The sequence below is a fragment of the Macaca mulatta genome, chromosome 14, assembly GCF_049350105.2.
Source record: "Macaca mulatta isolate MMU2019108-1 chromosome 14, T2T-MMU8v2.0, whole genome shotgun sequence".
Lineage (NCBI taxonomy): Eukaryota > Metazoa > Chordata > Mammalia > Primates > Cercopithecidae > Macaca > Macaca mulatta.
In genome coordinates this window covers 8,715,305-8,732,492 of record NC_133419.1, presented here as the reverse complement: position 1 = coordinate 8,732,492, position 17,188 = coordinate 8,715,305, and the positions used below count along the sequence as shown (strand labels likewise).

The 17,188-nt window shown below is 48.6% G+C and overlaps 1 protein-coding gene across 36 annotated transcripts in view; it reads right to left on the bottom strand.

The window, feature by feature from the left end:
- The window catches only part of RELA (RELA proto-oncogene, NF-kB subunit), a 55,114-nt gene that overhangs the window by 6,228 nt on the left and 31,698 nt on the right, over nt 1–17,188 (bottom strand). For 6 of the 36 annotated variants that reach the window (XM_077962342.1, XM_077962359.1, XM_077962346.1 and 3 more), the window contains 4 exons: nt 2,347–2,530; nt 2,097–2,245; nt 530–621; nt 72–203 (listed from right to left, as the gene is read on the bottom strand). In XM_077962342.1, coding sequence (XP_077818468.1) covers nt 72–203; nt 530–621; nt 2,097–2,245; nt 2,347–2,530 — 557 coding nt within the window. The other 30 variants (XM_015113775.3, XM_077962366.1, XM_077962358.1 and 27 more) reach the window with 18 other exon arrangements.

Genomic DNA, 17,188 nt, shown 5'->3' with positions numbered 1-17,188 from the left:
ACACTCACCCCAACCCCTTCCTCCTATCCAGGCCCACCCTCTCCCCTTCCTGTGTCTCCCTCGCTACTCACGGTTGTCAAAGATGGGATGAGAAAGGACAGGCGGCAGGCGGAGGGGCCTGCCTGATGGATCCCGCACTGTCACCTGGAAGCAGAGCCGCACAGCATTCAGGTCGTAGTCCCCACGCTGTTCTTCTATAGGAACTGGCAAGAAAACAGGTGATCAGGAGAGCAGGGGAAGTGGGGATATAGGTGTGACCAGTTGGGGCAGGGAGCTCTGCTCTGGGAGGGCCGCTGGCGAGTGTGTAAAACACAAGTCCTAGAGGAGGCAGAACCCAGCAGTGACTCCACTGTGACCTGAATGTCATGTCCCCTCCTGGGCCTCAGTTTCCCAATGGCAAAGTGGGAGAGTACCGAATGGGCACCAAGAGTCCATCTTTACCGTGTACTGGCCAATGAGGGAGATGCAGGAAAGGCGGGCCAGGGAGGGTGGCAGAGGGTGCGGGGGCGGCAGGCAGGGTAGCCCTCACCTTGGAAGGGATTGTTGTTCGTCTGGATGCGCTGAGTGATAGCCTGCTCCAGGTCCCGCTTCTTCACACACTGGATTCCCAGGTTCTGGAAACTGAGCACCCCCAGCCATCTGTCCCGCTGTCTCTCACACAGCCCGGACCTTCCTGCCTTGCCCAGCCTGCTCCTTCCTCCCCCACCCACCCCCAGACCATCGCTCCATGCTTGACCCCCTCCAGTGGCTTCCTACTGTGCTGCAATGAACCCTGTCCCTTCCCTCAGCTGACAAGCACCTCCGTGCCCCCGCCCCTGCCAGCCTCCCCGTGGGCTCCCTGCTTACAACCACAGGCGCTTCTTTTCCATTCTCTAAACACAGGACACTCATTCCCACCTCAAGGCCTCTGCACTTGTTTGGTCGGCTTGGAATGTTCTTTTCCTACTTCTCTCCTCCTTCTCACCATTCAAGGAGGGAGGCCTTCCCTGACCTTCCAATCTAAAGTCATCACACCAGCTCCCGTAACTCCCCCACCCCAGGTTATCCTTCTATCCTATGACTTTGTTTTATTTTCAGGACTGAAATTGTTACTCTGACAGCACCTTGTTTATTTATCTGTGTATTTATTTATTTTTAAGAGACAGGGTGTTGGGCCGGGTGCGGTGGCTCACACCTGTAATCCCAGCACTTTGGGAGGCTGAGACAGGCAGATCATGAGGTAAGGAGATTGAGAACATCCTGAGTAACATGGTGAAACCCCTTCTCTACTAAAAAAAAAAACGCAAAAAAATTAGCTGGGCGTGGTGGCGGGCACCTGTAGTCCCAGCTACTTGGGAAGCTGAGGCAGGAGAGTGGTCTAAACCCGGCAGATAGAGGTTGCAGGGAGCTGAGATTGCGCCACTGCACTCCAGCCTGGGGACAGAGCAAGACTCCGTCTCAAAAAAAAAAAAAAAACACGACAAGGTGTCGCTCTGCTACCCAAGTGTCGTGGTGTAATCATAGCTTGCCATAGCGGTGACCTCCTGGGCTCAGGTGATCCTCCCACATCAGCCTCCCAAGTAGCTGGGACTATAGGCACAAGTCACCATACCCAGCTAATTTCTTATTTTTTTGTAGAGATAGGGTCTCACTATGTTGCCTTGGTTAGTCTTGAACTCCCAGGCTCAAGAGATCTTCCTGCCTTGGCCTCCGGAAGTGCTAGAATTATAAGCATGAGCCACTATGCCTGGCCTGTATATTTTTTTAAGGCCTGTTTCTGTCAACTGCAATGTCACCTCCAGGGGAGAGTGTTGGTTCAGTGGTTTTCTTTCTCAAACAAGAGACATGACTCCAAGGGACTTGTCCTTCCAGCTACAGGGGTCAGGGATTCAGAAGTGATTAGGGACCCATCCATATCCCTTGGAGCTCTTATCTGTGCTAGAGTAGAGGTACAAATAGATCATTTCAAGACAAAGAGAGTTTACTTGCAGAGCTGAGTCAGAGCAAGAAGTAAGCAACTCTGCCCTGTGTCCAGAAAGGAGTAACACTGTAGCGGCTACTTCATAGCCCGCCTCCTGTTCCCTCATGCTGGGCCTCCTAGCCTGCAGGGAGCTCACCTGTGGATGCAGCGGTCCGGGCAGAGCTCAGCCTCATAGAAGCCATCCCGGCAGTCCTTTCCTACAAGCTCGTGGGGGTGAGGCCGGTGAGGAGGGTCCTTGGTGACTAGGGAGATGCGTACTGTCCCTGGTCCTGTGTAGCCATTGATCTGTCCAAAGTACAGAGGCCCAGACATCCAAACCTGACTCCCAAACACAGAGGGCTGGGGTTCCACAGTCCCTTCCCCGCACACCCTGGTGCAGTGCTGACCTTGATGGTGGGGTGGGTCTTGGTGGTATCTGTGCTCCTCTCGCCTGGGATGCTGCCCGCGGAGCGCCCCTCGCACTTGTAGCGGAAGCGCATGCCCCGCTGCTTGGGCTGCTCAATGATCTCCACATAAGGGCCAGAGGCCTGGGCTGGCTCTGCCAGGGGACACCGCAGGCCCATTAGACAGCTGCCCCCGCTGCCCTACCCCAGGGAACACCTCCCGGACTGCTGCGGGGGCCACTTACCTGCCGGGAAGATGAGGGGGAACAGTTCTGAAAGGGGAGGGAGATCAGGGTCAGCACACACCCACTGCCCATCCTCACAAGGGAGTATCTGCTCTCCACAGAGAAGAGAAGCCAGGCTCCCTCCCAGGGGAACTGAGTAAGGACCTGCTTCCTAGAACCTGCGGTGAAACTAAGGAGTGGAGGAAAGGAACCAGAAACACCTGCTTCTTGAGGGAAAACGGGGTAAGGAATCCTTCTCCCGAGGGAAGCCGAATCAGGGCCTGTTGTACTTTCATAAGGAAAACTGAGGGAGGGCACGCCCCACCTCCATCCAGAGAGGAAACTGAATCAGATGCGTTCTCCCCTAATAGGGAAACGAAGCCAGAGCTGCCCCCATGGACGGTGTGGAGGGAAACTGAGTCAAGGCTCCCTCTGCTCCCCCACCCAGGGAGGATGCTGAGTCAAGGGCCCCCCTCCACCCAGAGGGGAAACTGAGTCAGACCCCTCCCCGCCTGCCCCGCCCCGCGCCACCATCCGGCAGGCCGACCGCTCCCTGCGCAGCGCCAGTCGGCGCAGGAAGGGGCGGAAAGCGGCGCGGGGCCTCCCGCCACAGCCGGGGCGGTCCCGGCGCGGCCACCCCGCGGGGTCAGAGGGCGACCTCACCGTCCATGGCCGGGGTCCCGGGGGCGGGGCCGGGGTCGCAGCTGGGCCCGCGGCGTGCACTACAGCCGAGCCATTCGCCAGAGGCGGAAATGCGCCGCGCGCGCCCGCCGTCGCGTCACTGCCCGGAATCCGGCCGCGCCTGCGCGCTGCCCCGCCGCCGCCCGGCGAAGGGGCCGGGAGCAAGTGCGCGCCGCGCGGAGGACGAAGAGGCCGCGCGCACAGCCGCTGCCGGGGGCCGGGGCCAAGTGCGCGCGTCGCCGGAGACGAAGAGGCTGGTGTGCCCGGTGGTTCGGCTAGCTCCCGGGTCCCGGCCCCGCCTGGAGGGCGGGTCCGCCGATTACTCACTTTGTTTTTAGGGGATTTCAGGGCCCCCTCCCACCGATCGGCGGAGTTTGGTGATGTCACTCTGGGCCGGGTCTGGAGCAAAGCCCGGGCTACGGGGCTGCGGCCGCCCGCCCCGCGCAGGGAAAGGCCCAGTCGGGCCTTCTGCTCCGCAGAGGCCGGGTGGTTGAACTCCACGCCGGTTTCCTCATCGCTAAAGGTGCCTTTCGGTGGTGACTGTCTCAGAAGCACGTTAAAATGTCCAACCTACCCCACTCTAGATGCGGCTGTAGGGGAAGGGGAGCGGCCGGACCTCCCCCTCTGACAGTGCATCAGGGAGCTTTGCGGAGCCTGCAGCCCGGATGGGACAACTTGAGGCCCTCCCGCTGGCGAGCTGGCCGAGAGCTCGTCCCTCTCCAGCTAAAGCGCCAGCTTACTATGCAGCCAAACTGCCGGCCCTCAGCGGCTGCAGGAGCAGGGGGTCCCCAGGGGTAAACCCCGGAGCTTCGTCTCTGAAGCCTGGCGCTTGTATCTCAGAAGGTCCGGAACCCACAGGGGACACTCGAATCAGCAGGGCCACAACCCCCAACCCCACTGCCCCCGCCTGTGTTTGCCCTGGACCTCCAGCTAGGGCTGACCACTAATTCTGTCATGTGACCCCACAGTGCGGGTAGCTCCCCCAAGACCAAGCCCAAGGCGCGTCCTTGTGGGGGCTGGGGCTGGCGCAGCCCCACCTCAGGCCTCATCCCCGAAGGAGGATGCTCCAGGGGGCGGAGTCTTCTCCAGATGGAGAAAGACTTATTTTCTCTGAATTCGTCTTGAATTAGGAAATCATGTGGGAATTGGAAAAGACTGGAAATTCTGACTTGTTTCCCAGGCTCTGAAGAAACAGGAAGAGAAAAGTGAAAATAGAGTTAGCACCCCGCCCACTCATTTCAGTTTCTCCAGTGGCTGGCCCTGATTAGAAAAGTGTTTACTTTTGGCAGGGGGCGGGGAAGGCCGACTTCAGTTGAGCGAATGGATGACATACAATTATCATTAAACCTTGCATGGATCCTCTTCTTAAAATTCATGTATATTTATAACTTTTAAATTAATACCATAAACACCCGTGTACCCATTGCAAAACTTAAGGGACCACCACCGTGCAGAATTCTGCGTTGTATTGTATTGTATTGTATGTATTTATTTTTTGAGACAGGCTCGCGCTCTGTCGCCCAGGCTGGAGTGTAGTGGCACAGTCTTGGCTCACTGCAGCCTCTACCACCTAGGATCAAGCAATCCTCCCACTTCAGCCTCCTGCATAGCTGGGACTATGGGAGCACACCACCATGCCTGGCTAAGTTTTTGTATTTTTTTGTAGAGAAGTGGTTTAACCTTGTTGTCTAGGCTGTCCTTGAACTCCTGAGCTCAACTTTCCTTCCACCTTGGCCTCACAAAGTGCTGGGATTACAGGAATGAGTCACCACGCTGGGCCAGAATTCTGTATTTTCTTAAATTAATTAATTAATTATAACTAGAGATGGGTCTTGCTGTGTTGCCCAGGCTGGTCTCAAACTCCTGGGCTCAAGCGATACTCACACCTCAGCCTCCCAAAGTGGAATTACAGGCATGAGCCACCACGCCTGGGCCAGAATTCTGTATTAAAAAAAAAAAAATTACTCATATCTGCATGCCTACACAATATATTGTTTGGTTTTCCTTAGTTTTGAACTTTTTTTTTTTGAGATGAAGTCTCGCTCTGTCGTCCAGGCTGGAGTGCAGTGGCATTCAGCTCACTGCAACCTCCACCTCCCGGGTTCAAGTGATTCTCCTCCCTCAGCCTCCCAAGTAGCTGGGATTTAAAGGGGCCAACCACCACTCCTGGCTAATTTTTGTATTTTTTTAGTAGAGACGGGGTTCTACCATGTTGGCCAGGCTGGTCTCGAACTCCTGACCTCAGCCTCGGCCTCCCAAAGTGCTGGGATTACAGGCTTGAGCCACCGCGCCCGGCCAGTTTTGAACTTTTATGTAGAGGGCATCATATGATTTGTTGTCCTTTGTTACTTGCTTTTTTCACTCAACATATTACTATGATTCATCTGTTTCACAGTTAATTCACTTTTCACTGCTGTATACTGTTTTGTTGTGTAAATATACCACTGTTTGTTTATCTAGTCATCCTGAAGACGGACATTTTTATTTTCATTTTTTTCAGATGGAGTTTCTCTCTTGTCGCCCAGGCTGGAGTGCAATAGTGCCATCTTGGCTCACTGTAACCTCTGCCTCCCAGGTTCAAGTGATTCTCCTGCCTCAGCCTCATGAGTGATCTGCCTGTCTCGGCCTCCCAAAGTGCTATTACAGGCGTGAGCCACCGCGCCCGGCCATGGGCATTTGGACTTCTAATTTTTTGCTACCGTAAGCTTTAGAGCACTGAGCTAATATGCAAAAACAGCAATCATGTAGTTTTTAAAACTTAGTCTGGGGTTAAAGAAGTATGTAAACAACTATGTTTTCTTAAAGATTTATAGGAGCATTGTGACTAGACCAAGGACAAAGAAGTTCCCAACCTCCTTGGCCCCTCGCTGCTGCCCAGATGTCTGCCATGGGGTACCTCTTGGTCACACCCTCCTCCTCTTCCCTGCCCTTAACATAGAAAGAGTCTAAGATTGTACTGACTTAAAACGGTACTTTAGAACGCTACTACACCATCCTCTCAGTCTTGTTGGCTTTCAGAATAAACCAATAAACCTACTTTTTCTCCCACCAACCCCCCTATCAGTTGGGATCCTCTTACCTAGGCCTCCCAAATAGCTGGGACCATAAGCACTCACCACCACACCCAGCTAATTAAAAAGAAAACAATTTTTTGAGGCAGGGTCTCACTCTGTCGCCATGCTGGAATGCTGTGGCATGACACTGCAGCCTCAAACTCCTGGGCTCAAGCAGTCCACCCACCTTAGCCTCCCAAGTAGCTAGGACTAACAGCGTGTACCACCACACTCGGTTAATTTCTTTTTTTTTTAATTTTTAGTAGACACAAGGTCTTGCTGTGTTGCCAAGGCTGGTCTTGAACCTCTGAACTCAGGCGATCCTCCTGTCTCAGCCTCCCAAAGTGTTAGAATTACAGGCATGAACTACCAAACCTGGCTGAGTTTTTAAAAATCTTAATGAATGCATGGATTTAAATATATTAGCTGTGTTTTAATCAATTATAGTTATTCTTATTGAAATTCAAATTATTCATCTTTGGTTAGGGAGAACCTCTTCATGTTAGTTCTTCAGTCCTTTTGACACAATTCCAATATATGAGTCTTGGTGGCTCATACGTGTAATCCTAGCACTTTGGAAGGCTGAATGGGGAAGATTTATTGAGGCCAGGAGTTTAAGACCAGCCTGTTCAACATGGCACGATCCCTATGTCTATTAAAAATAATAATAAAGGCCAGGCGCGGTGGCTCAAGCCTGTAATCCCAGCACTTTGGGAGGCCGAGACGGGCGGATCATGAGGTCAGGAGATCGAAACCATCCTGGCGAACACGGTGAAACCCCGTCTCTATTAAAAAGTACAAAAAAACCTAGCCAGGCGAGGTGGCGGGCGCCTGTAGTCCCAGCTACTCGGGAGGCTGAGGCAGGAGAATGGCGTGAACCCGGGAGGTGGAGCTTGCAGTGAGCTGCGATCTGGCCACTGCACTCCAGCCTGGGCGACAGAGCAAGACTCCGTCTCAAAAAAAAAAAAAAAAAAAAATAATAATAATAATAATAAGCAATTGCAGTAGCCTGTGATAGCTTCCTTGCTATCTGATATGAAAAAATGTTTCTTTTCTTTTTTCTTTTTTTTTTTTTTTGAGACGGAGTTTTGCTCTTGTTGCTCACGCTGGAGTGCAATGGTGCAATCTCGGCTCACTGCAACCTCTGCCTCCCAGGTTCAAGCAATTCTCCTGCCTCAGCCTCCCAAGTAGCTGGGATTACAGGGATGTGCCACCACGCCCAGCTAATTTTTGTATTTTTAGTAGAGATAGGGTTTCCATGTCGGTCAGGTTGGTCTCGAACTCCTGACCTCAGGTGATCCACCTGCCTCAGCCTCCCACGGTGCTGGGATTACAGGCATGAGCCACAGCGCCCAGCCTGAGAAGATGTTTCTAGACTCATCTAGTAAATTTTCTGCCCCAGATCTGAAATCCGACAGCTTTCCAAGGAGTCCTGATTTTTCTTAGTAGGAAATGTTATTTAGAGACTACAGCTTGAGTACTTCAGATATTTATTGCTACTGAGTCAGTCATTGTAGATGTTTTCGGTGAATAGTTAGTAATTTTTTTTTTTTTTTTTTGAGATGGAGTCTTGCTCATTCACCAGGCTGGAGTATAATGGCGTGATCTCGGCTCACTGCAACCTCTGCCTCCCAGGTTCAAGTGATTCCCCTGCCTCAGCCTCCCGAGTAGCTGGGACTACAGGCGCGTGCCACCATGCCTGGCTAATTTTTTGTATTTTAGTAGAGACGGGGTTTCACCATGTTGGCCAGGATGGTCTTGATCTCCTGACCTTGTCATCTCCCCGCCTCGGCCTCCCAAAGTGCTGGGATTACAGGCGTGAGCCACCGCGCCTGACTGTAATTTTTTAAAATATGAAATGCATCAGGAGTTCATACTAATGTTTCCTATTCAAATTTAGAATTACAAGGTTTTTAAATTTTTATTTATTTATTAATTATGATGATGATGATGATGATTTTCTAGATGGAGTCTCGCTCTGTTGCCCAGGCTCACTGTAACCTCTGCCTCCTGGGTTCAAGCAATTCTCTGCCTCAGCCTCCTGAGTAGCTGGGGTTACAGGCGCCCGCCACCATGCCTGGCTAATTTTTGTATTTTTAGTAGAGACAGGGTTTCACCATCTTGCCAGGCTGATCTTGCACTCCTGACCTTGTGATCCACCTGCCTTGGCCTCCCAAAGTGCTGGGATTATGGGTGTGAGCCACCGTGCCTGGCTAGAATTACCAGGGTTTTAACTTAACCTTAGTCACTTTACATATTTCTCCCATGTCAAAAATCTTGATTCTCTTTTGAGGAAATAGAAAAGTCCACTCTTAAGTCCATATGGAGTCTCAAGGGACCCAAATAACCAAAACAATCTTAAAAAAGAGAAACAAAGGTGGAGGACTCATATTTTCTGATTCCAAAACTTACTACAAAGCTACAGTAATCGAAACAGCGTTATATTAGCATAAAGGCAGACATACAGGCCAGCTGCAGTGGCTCACGCTTGTAATCCCAGCACTTTGGGAGGCTGAGGCGGGCGGATCACTTGAGGTCAGGTGTTCAAGACCAGCCTAACTGACATGGAGAAACCCCATCTCTACTAAAACACAAAATTAACCAGGCATGGTGGCTCATGCCTGTAATCCCAGCTACTTGGGAGGCTGAGGCAGGAGAATCACTTGAACCCGGGAGGTGGAGGTTGTGGTGAGCCAAGATCGAGCCATTACACTCCAGCCTGGGCAACAAGAGCAAAATTCTGTCTCGAAAAAAAAAAAAAGATAGACACTATGACCGATAGTACAGAATAGAGAGCCCATAAAAATAAAACCTTTCCTTGGCCAGGCACGGTGGCTCATGTCTGTAATCCCAGCACTTTGGGAGGCCAAGGCAGGTGGATCACAAGGTCAGGAGATCGAGACCATCCTGGCCAACACAGTGAAACCCCGTCTCTACTAAAAATACAAAAAAAAAAAAAAAAATTAGCCGGGCGTGGTGGCAGGCGCCTGTAGTCCCAGCTACTTGGGAGGCTGAGGCAGGAGAATGGTGTGAACCCACGAGATCACGCCACGGCACTCTAGCCTGGGTGACAGCGTGAGACTCCGTCTCAAAAATAAATAAATAAATAAATAAATAAATAAATAAATAAATAAATAAAACCTTTCCATATACAGCTGAATTATTTCCAACAAGAGTGCCAAGACCATTCAACGGGGGAAAGAACAATCTTTTCAACAAATGGTTTTGGGAAAACTGGGTATCCACATGCAAAAGAATGAAGTTAACCCTTACCTAACACTATATACAAAAATTAACTCAAAATGGATCAAATGCTTGACCTGGTGACTCACATCAGTAATTCCCACACTTTGGGAAGCCAAGGCGGGAGGATCACTTGAACGTGGGAGTTCGAAACCAGCCTGGTCAACATAGCAAGATCCTATCTTTACAAAAGCCAAAAGAAAAAAAAAAAGAAAAAAAGAAAAGAAAAAAATTAGCTGGGCATGGTGGTGCATGCCTGTAGTCTCAGCTACTCAGGAGGTTGAGACAGGGGATCACTTGAGCCCAGGAGTTCAAGTTCACGGCAGTGAGCTGTGCCACTGCACTCCAGCCTAAGCGACAGAGTGTGACCCTGTCTCAAAAAAATAACTAAAAAGGGACCAAATACCTAAATGTAGGACCTAAAACTATAAACTCAGAAAAAGACATAGTACCGTATGTTTTTTATTGTTTATATGTTGTTATTTATGTTTTTATTATGTTATTTATGTTGTATAATATTCATGACATTGAATTTGGCCGTGATTTATTGGATACAACATAAAAGCACAGGCCACAAAAGAAAAAAATAAATGAGGCTTATAAAAATTAAAAACGTTTGTACATCAAATACAATATACTGGAGTAAAAAATCAACCCACAGAATGGTAGGAAACATTTGCAAATTACGTATCTGATAAGGATTAATACCCAGAACATATAAAGAACTAATGATAGGCCGGGCGCGGTAGCTCACGCCTGTAATCCCAGCACTTTGGGAGGCCAAGGCAGGCAGATCACGAGGTCAGGAGATCGAAACCATCCTGGCTAACACGGTGAAACCCCGTCTCTACTAAAAATACAAAAAAATTAGCTGGGTGTGGTGGTGGGTGCCTTGTAGTCCCAGCTACTCCGGAGGCTGAGACAGGAGAATGGTGTGAACCCGGAGGCTGAGACAGGAGAATGGCGTGAACCCGGGAGGTGGAGCTTGCAGTGAGCTGAGATCGCGCCACTGCGCTCCAGCCTGGGCGACAGAGAGAGAGGCTGTATCAAAACAAAAACAAAAACAAAAAAACAAAGAGATACCACTTCACACCCATTAGGATGGCTGTTATCAGAAAAACAAGATAACAGCTGTTTGCTGAGAAATGTGGAGATGTGGAGAACATGTGGAGAAATTGAAACACTTGTGAATTGCTGGTGGGAATGTAAAATGGTGCAGTCGCTCTGGAAAACAGTATGGCAGTTCCTCAAAAGAATTAAACCAGAGGCCGGGCGCGGTGGCTCAAGCCTGTAATCCCAGCACTTTGGGAGGCCGAGGCGGGCGGATCACAAGGTCAGGAGATCGAGACCACAGTGAAACCCCGTCTCTACTAAAAATACAAAAAATTAGCCGGGCGCGGTGGCGGGCGCCTGTAGTCCTACCTACGCAGGAGGCTGAGGCAGGAGAATGGCGTGAACCCAGGAGGCGGAGCTTGCAGTGAGCCGAGATCGCGCCACTGCACTCCAGCCTGGGCAACAGCGTGAGACTCTGTCTCAAAAAAAAAAAAAAAAAAAAAAAAAAAAAAAAAAAAAAAAAAAGAATTAAACCAGAATAGGCCGGGCGCGGTGGCTCAAGCCTGTAATCCCAGCACTTTGGGAGGCCGAGACGGGTGGATCACGAGGTCAGGAGATCGAGACCATCTTGACTAACACGGTGAAACCCCGTCTCTACTAAAAAATACAAAAAACTAGCCGGGCGAGGTGGCGGGCGCCTGTAGTCCCAGCTACTCGGGAGGCTGAGGCAGGAGAATGGCGTGAACCCGGGAGGCGGAGCTTGCAGTGAGCTGAGATCCGGCCACTGCACTCCAGCGTGGGCGACAGAGCGAGATTCCATCTCAAAAAAAAAAAAAAAAAAGAATTAAACCAGAATTAACACATGATCCAGAAATTTCATAGTACTCAAAACTACTGAAAGCAGGAACTCAAACTGGTATCTGTACACCAATGTTCATAGCGGCATTATTCACAATAGCCAAAAGGCGGAAACAACCTAAATGTCCATTGATGCATGACCAGTGTGATAGTTAATTTCATGTGTCAACTTCACCAGCCCAAGTAATACCCGGATAGCTGGTAGAATATTATTTCTGGGTATGTCTGTGAGAATGTTTCTGGAAGAGGTTAGTATTTGAATCAGACTGAGTAAAAAGATCCATCCTGTCCAACGTAGGTGGCCATCATCGAATCCACTGAGGGCGCGAATAGAACAAAAAGGTGGAGAAAAGGTGAATTCTCTGCTGTCTTGAGCTGCAACATCCATCTTCTCAGACATCAGAGCTCCTAGAGGCCTTCAGACTCTGAGACATTACACCATTGGCTTGCCTGGTCCTCTGGTCTTTGGACTTGGACTGAATTACACCACTGGCTTTCTGGGTCTTCCAGCTTGCAGATGGCAGATGCAGATTCTCAGCCTCCATAACTTTGTCATCCAATTCCCATAATAAATCGCCTCTTATATATCTATATCTGTTTGGTTCTGTTCTGGAGACCCCGGACTAATGCAAATGGATTAACAAAATGTGGGCCAGGCACAGTGGCTCATGCCTATAATCCCAGCACTTTGGGAGGCCGAGGCGAGTGGATCACTTGAGGCCAGGAGTTCAAGACCAGCCTGGCCAACATGGTGAAACCCCACGAAACCCTGTCTCTACTTAAAAAAATACAAAATTAGCTGGGTGTGGTGGCACACGCCTGTAATCCCAGCTACTTGGAGGGCTGAGGCAGGAGGATTGCGTGAACCCAGGAGACAGAGGTTGCAGTGAGCCGAGATCACACCACGACACTCCAGCTTGGGTGACAGAGTGAGACTCCGTCTCAAAAACAAAACAAAACAAAAACCCCAAAATATGGTATATACATGCAAGGGAATATTATTCACCCTTAAGGAAGGGAATTCTGATACATGCGGCATTGAGGAAACTTGAAGACAGCATGCTAAGTCAAAGAATCCAGACACAAAAGGACAAATGTATGATTCTACTTATGTGAGATACCTATAATAGTCAAATTCATAGAGAAAGAAAGTAGAATACCCGTTACAAGAAGCTGGAGAGAAGGGGAAATGGGGAGTTAATGCTTAACAGATGCAGAGTTTGTGTTGGGAATGATGAAAAAATTCTGGAGCAGGATAGTGGTGATTGATGGTTGCACACAGTGTGAATGTACTAAGTGCCATTCAGTGGCACACTTATAAATGGGTAACATGGTAGATTTTAGGTTATACATCTATAACCACAATTTTAAAAATCTCAGTTCTTTCTCTCTTTTTTTTTTTTTTACTTTTATTTTAGAAATGGGGTCTTGCTCCGTTGCCTAGGCTGGTCTTGAACTCCTGGGCTCTGGGCTCAAGCAATCCTCCTACCTCAGCCTCCCAAAGTGCTGGGATTATAGATATGAGCTACTGCGCCCAGCCTCAGTTCTCAGTGACACCAACCCATTACTCATTTGCTTTATCTCACACTGTATACAAAACAGTTTCAGAATAATGATACCAACTCTACCTCCATAATGATTTTTTTTCTTTTTCTTTTTTTCTTTTTCATAAAACTTATGACTCAACATAATATGACTTCTGAAAATATATTTTTGTAGTTCTTGTCCTTAGGTTATAGCCCACTAGGGATGATAGTCAGATAACTTTGTTTTGAATCTCTTTGAATAGTTAATCTCCATAAAGTTATACCAGCAAATTAATACATAGTTTTATTTTCCATTTTTAGGAATTGCTTTTTGAAGTTTTATTTTTCTTCATAATGATGTGAGATATTATATCGTTCCAAAGTCAAATCTATATAACAAGTTATGTTAAAAGAAGTCTTACTTCTATCCCTGTCCTCTCCAACCTGCTGTCTCCCTCCCCCTATAGGTAACTAATTTTTTTTTGAGATGGGATCTTGTTTTGTTGCCCAGGCTGGGGCAATAGTGCAATCATAGTTTACTGTAGCCCCAAACTTCAGAGCCCAAGGGATCCTCACCCTTCAGTCTTCAGAGGAGACTGAGGCCTGACACTACGGGCACTCACTACAACACCCCACTAATTATTTATATTTATATTTATATTTATATTTATTTTTTGAGATGGAGTCTTGCTCTGTCACCCAGGCTGAAGTGCAGTGGCGTGATATTGGCTCACTGCACGCTCCGCCTCCCAGGTTCATGCCATTCTCCTGCCTCAGCCTCCTGAGTAGCTGGGACTACAGGTGCCCACCACCACTCCCGACTATTTTTTAATATTTTTGGCAGAGACGGAGTTTCATCATGTTAGCCAGGATGGTCTCGATCTCCTGACCTCGTGATCTGCCTGCCTCGGCCTTCCAAAGTGCTGGGATTACAGGCATGAGCCACTGTGCCCAGCCCACTGTTTTCTATTTCATCATGTGTTTTCTTCCTTCTCCTTCTTTTTTCTTTTTTTTTAGATGGAGTCTCACTCTGTGGCCCAGGCAGGAGCGCAGTGGCATGATCTTGTCTCATTGCAACCTCCTCCTCCTGAGTTCAAGCAATAATCGCTCCTGCCTCAGCCTCCCAAGTAGCTGGGATTACAGGCGTGCACCACCGCGCCCAGCTAATTTTTGTATTTTTAGTAGAGGTGGGGTTTCACCATGTTGACTAGGCTGGTCTTGAACTCCTGACCTCAGGTGATCTGCCTGCCTCAGCGTCCAAAAGTGCTGGGATTACAGGTGTGAGTCATCACACTCAGCCTCTTCTTTCTTCTTAAAAAATGTATTTTATATCTAGAGTTTCTTAGATAAATTGTAGTATGAGGATGTCTTCTGATGAACAGAAATCCTGAGTTTTAATATGGTAAAATTATTCAATGTTAAATGAATTTTTGTGGGCTGCACCTGGCCTACAGTTTATTAATCGATTCGCGTTAGTCCGGGGTCTCCAGAACAGAACCAAACAGGTATAGACATATAAGAGGCGATTTATTATGGGAATTGGTTGACAAGTTTATGGAGGCTGAGAAGCCCCACAATCTGCCACCTACATGAGCCACCACGCCTAGCCTCCCCCAAAACATTTTTGAAAAAGAACAAAGTTAGAGAAATTTCATTATTTAATTTCAAAATTTATTTAAAAGCTAAATGTGGTTGGGCGTGGTGGCTCATGCCTGTAATCCTAGCACTTTGGGAGGCAGAGGCAGGCGGATCACCTGAGGTCAGGAGTTTGAGACCAGCCCGGCCGACATGGTGAAACCCCGTCTCTACTAAAAATACAAAAATTAGATGGGTGTGGTGGCACATGCCTGTAATTCCAGCTACCTGGGAGGCTGAGGCAGGATAATTGCTGGAACCCAGGAGGCAGAGGTTGCAGTGAGCTGAAATTGGGCCATTGCACTCCAGCCTGGGCAACAGAGTGAGATTCCATCTTAAAAACAAAACAAAACAAAAAACAAAGGCCGTGAGCGGTGTCTCACATCTGTAATCTCAACACTTTGGGAGACCAAGGTGATTAGATCACCTAAGGTCAGGAGTTCAAGACAAGTCTGGCCAACACGGTGAAACCCTGTCTCTACTAAAAATACAAAAAGATTAGCTGGGTGTGGTGGTGTGTGCCTGTAATCCCAGCTACTTGGGAGGCTGAGGCAGGAGAATCGCTTGAGCCCAGGAGGCGGAGGTTGCAGTGAGCAGAGATTGCACCACTGCACTCCAGCCTGGGTAACAGAGTGAGACTCCGTCTCAAAAAAAAAAAAAAAAAAAAGATAAATGTTGGACTTTTTATTCTTCCTTTTTTTTTGTTTGAGATGGAGTCTCCCTCTGTCACCCAGGCTAGAGTGCAGTGGTACAATCTTGGCTCACTGCAACCTCCCGGGTTCAAGTGATTCTCCTGCCTCACCCTTCCAAGTAACTAGGACTGTAGGCACATGCCACCACACTCGGCTAATTTTTGTATTTTTTAGTAGAGATGAGGTTTCACCATGGTGGCCAGACGGGTCTCAAACTCCTGACCTCAAGTGACCCACCTGCCTCGGCCTCCCAAAGTGTTGGGATTATAGATATGAGCCACCATGCCCAGCCAAATATTGGGCTTGATTAAAGGAGGTTTTACTGACAGTAACAAAATAAAACAAACAAAACTAAGAAAATAACACTGGCTCGGTGTGGTGGCACATGCCTATAATCCCAGCACTTTGGGAGGCCGAGACAGGAGGATTAACCTGGACGATATTCTGAGACCTCGTCTCCACAAAAAATTTGAAACACTAGCTGAGTCTCGTGGTCTACAAAAAATACTGAACTTAGCTGCGTGTGGTGTCACACATCTGTAGTCCCAGCTAGTTGGGATGAAGGCACTCTTTATTGCAGAAACTCCGTCTGTTTACATTTCTAGCAATGTTTCCTAGCCAGTCCTGGAGTGAGAACAAATTCTTCCCTCCATTCACCGCTCCTTCCCTATTTCTCTTAATTGATTTTTAACAAGGTTTCCAAGGAAACCTTAGTGGGGGAAAGTTTAATCTTTTTAAGAAATGGTGCTGGAACAATAGGGAAAAATAAAGAAGCTCGGTCTTTCCCTTATGCCATATACAGGAAGTTGTTTCTTGTTTCTGCTGATACCCACTCATGGTCATTTACCTTCATGGGTTTGGTGGGTGGTTGTGAGGTCAAATAACAGTTCTGTGGGTTCACCTTGGGAACACTTCCTTCCACGGAGGGCTTGTTTCTGCTTCTGCTCCATCTTCTGCCATTAGGACTGGTAAGGTGAGGAGGTATGGGAGCACTGGATCCATTTTGGAACTAATTTGGCCTCTCTTGTGAGTTTATCTCTAAATAAGAGTCTCAAAGTCAGCATTTCATCATTGTTCTTGTTCTGGGAATTTATAAACATTGGCCTGAGGTTAACTACATTTGCTCTTTTTTTTTTTTTTTTTTGAGACAGAGCCTCACTCTGTCACCCAGGCTCGAGTGCAGTAGCATGATCTCCTCCGTTCACTGCAACCTCCACCTCCTGGGTTCAAGTGATTCCCCTGCCTCAGCCACCTGAGTAGCTGGAATTACAGGTATGCGCCACCATGCCCGGCTAATTTTTTGTTGTCGTTGTTGTTTTGTTTTGTTTGTTTTTGAGACAGAGTCTTGCGCCGTAGCCCAGGCTGGAGTGCAATGGCACGATCTCGCTCACTGCTACGTCTGCCTCCCAGGTCCCAGTTCAAGAAATTCTCCTGCCTCAGCCTCCCAAGTAGCTGATTACAGGCACGCGCCACCATGCCCAGCTAATTTTTTGTATTATTGGTAGAGAAGGGGTTTCACCATGTTGGCCAGGCTGGTCTTGAACTCCTAACCTTGTGATCCACCCACCTCGGCCTCCCAAAGTGCTGGGATTACAGGCATGAGCCACTGCACCAGGCCAACCTGGCTACTTTTTGTATTTTTAGTAGAGACAAAGTTTCACCATGTTGGCCAAGCTAGTCTGGAACTCCTGACCTCAGGTGGTCTGCCCACCTCAGTCTCCCAAAATGCTAGGATTACAGGCGTGAGCCAATGTGCCCGGCCCATTTGCTACATTTTTAAAAATTGGTGAGCCAGCCATAGTGGCTCACACCTGTAATCCTGTAACTGAAACACAGGTTCAGTTGCTCATTTGCTTGCAGAGTCCAATTAATAAGAGTGA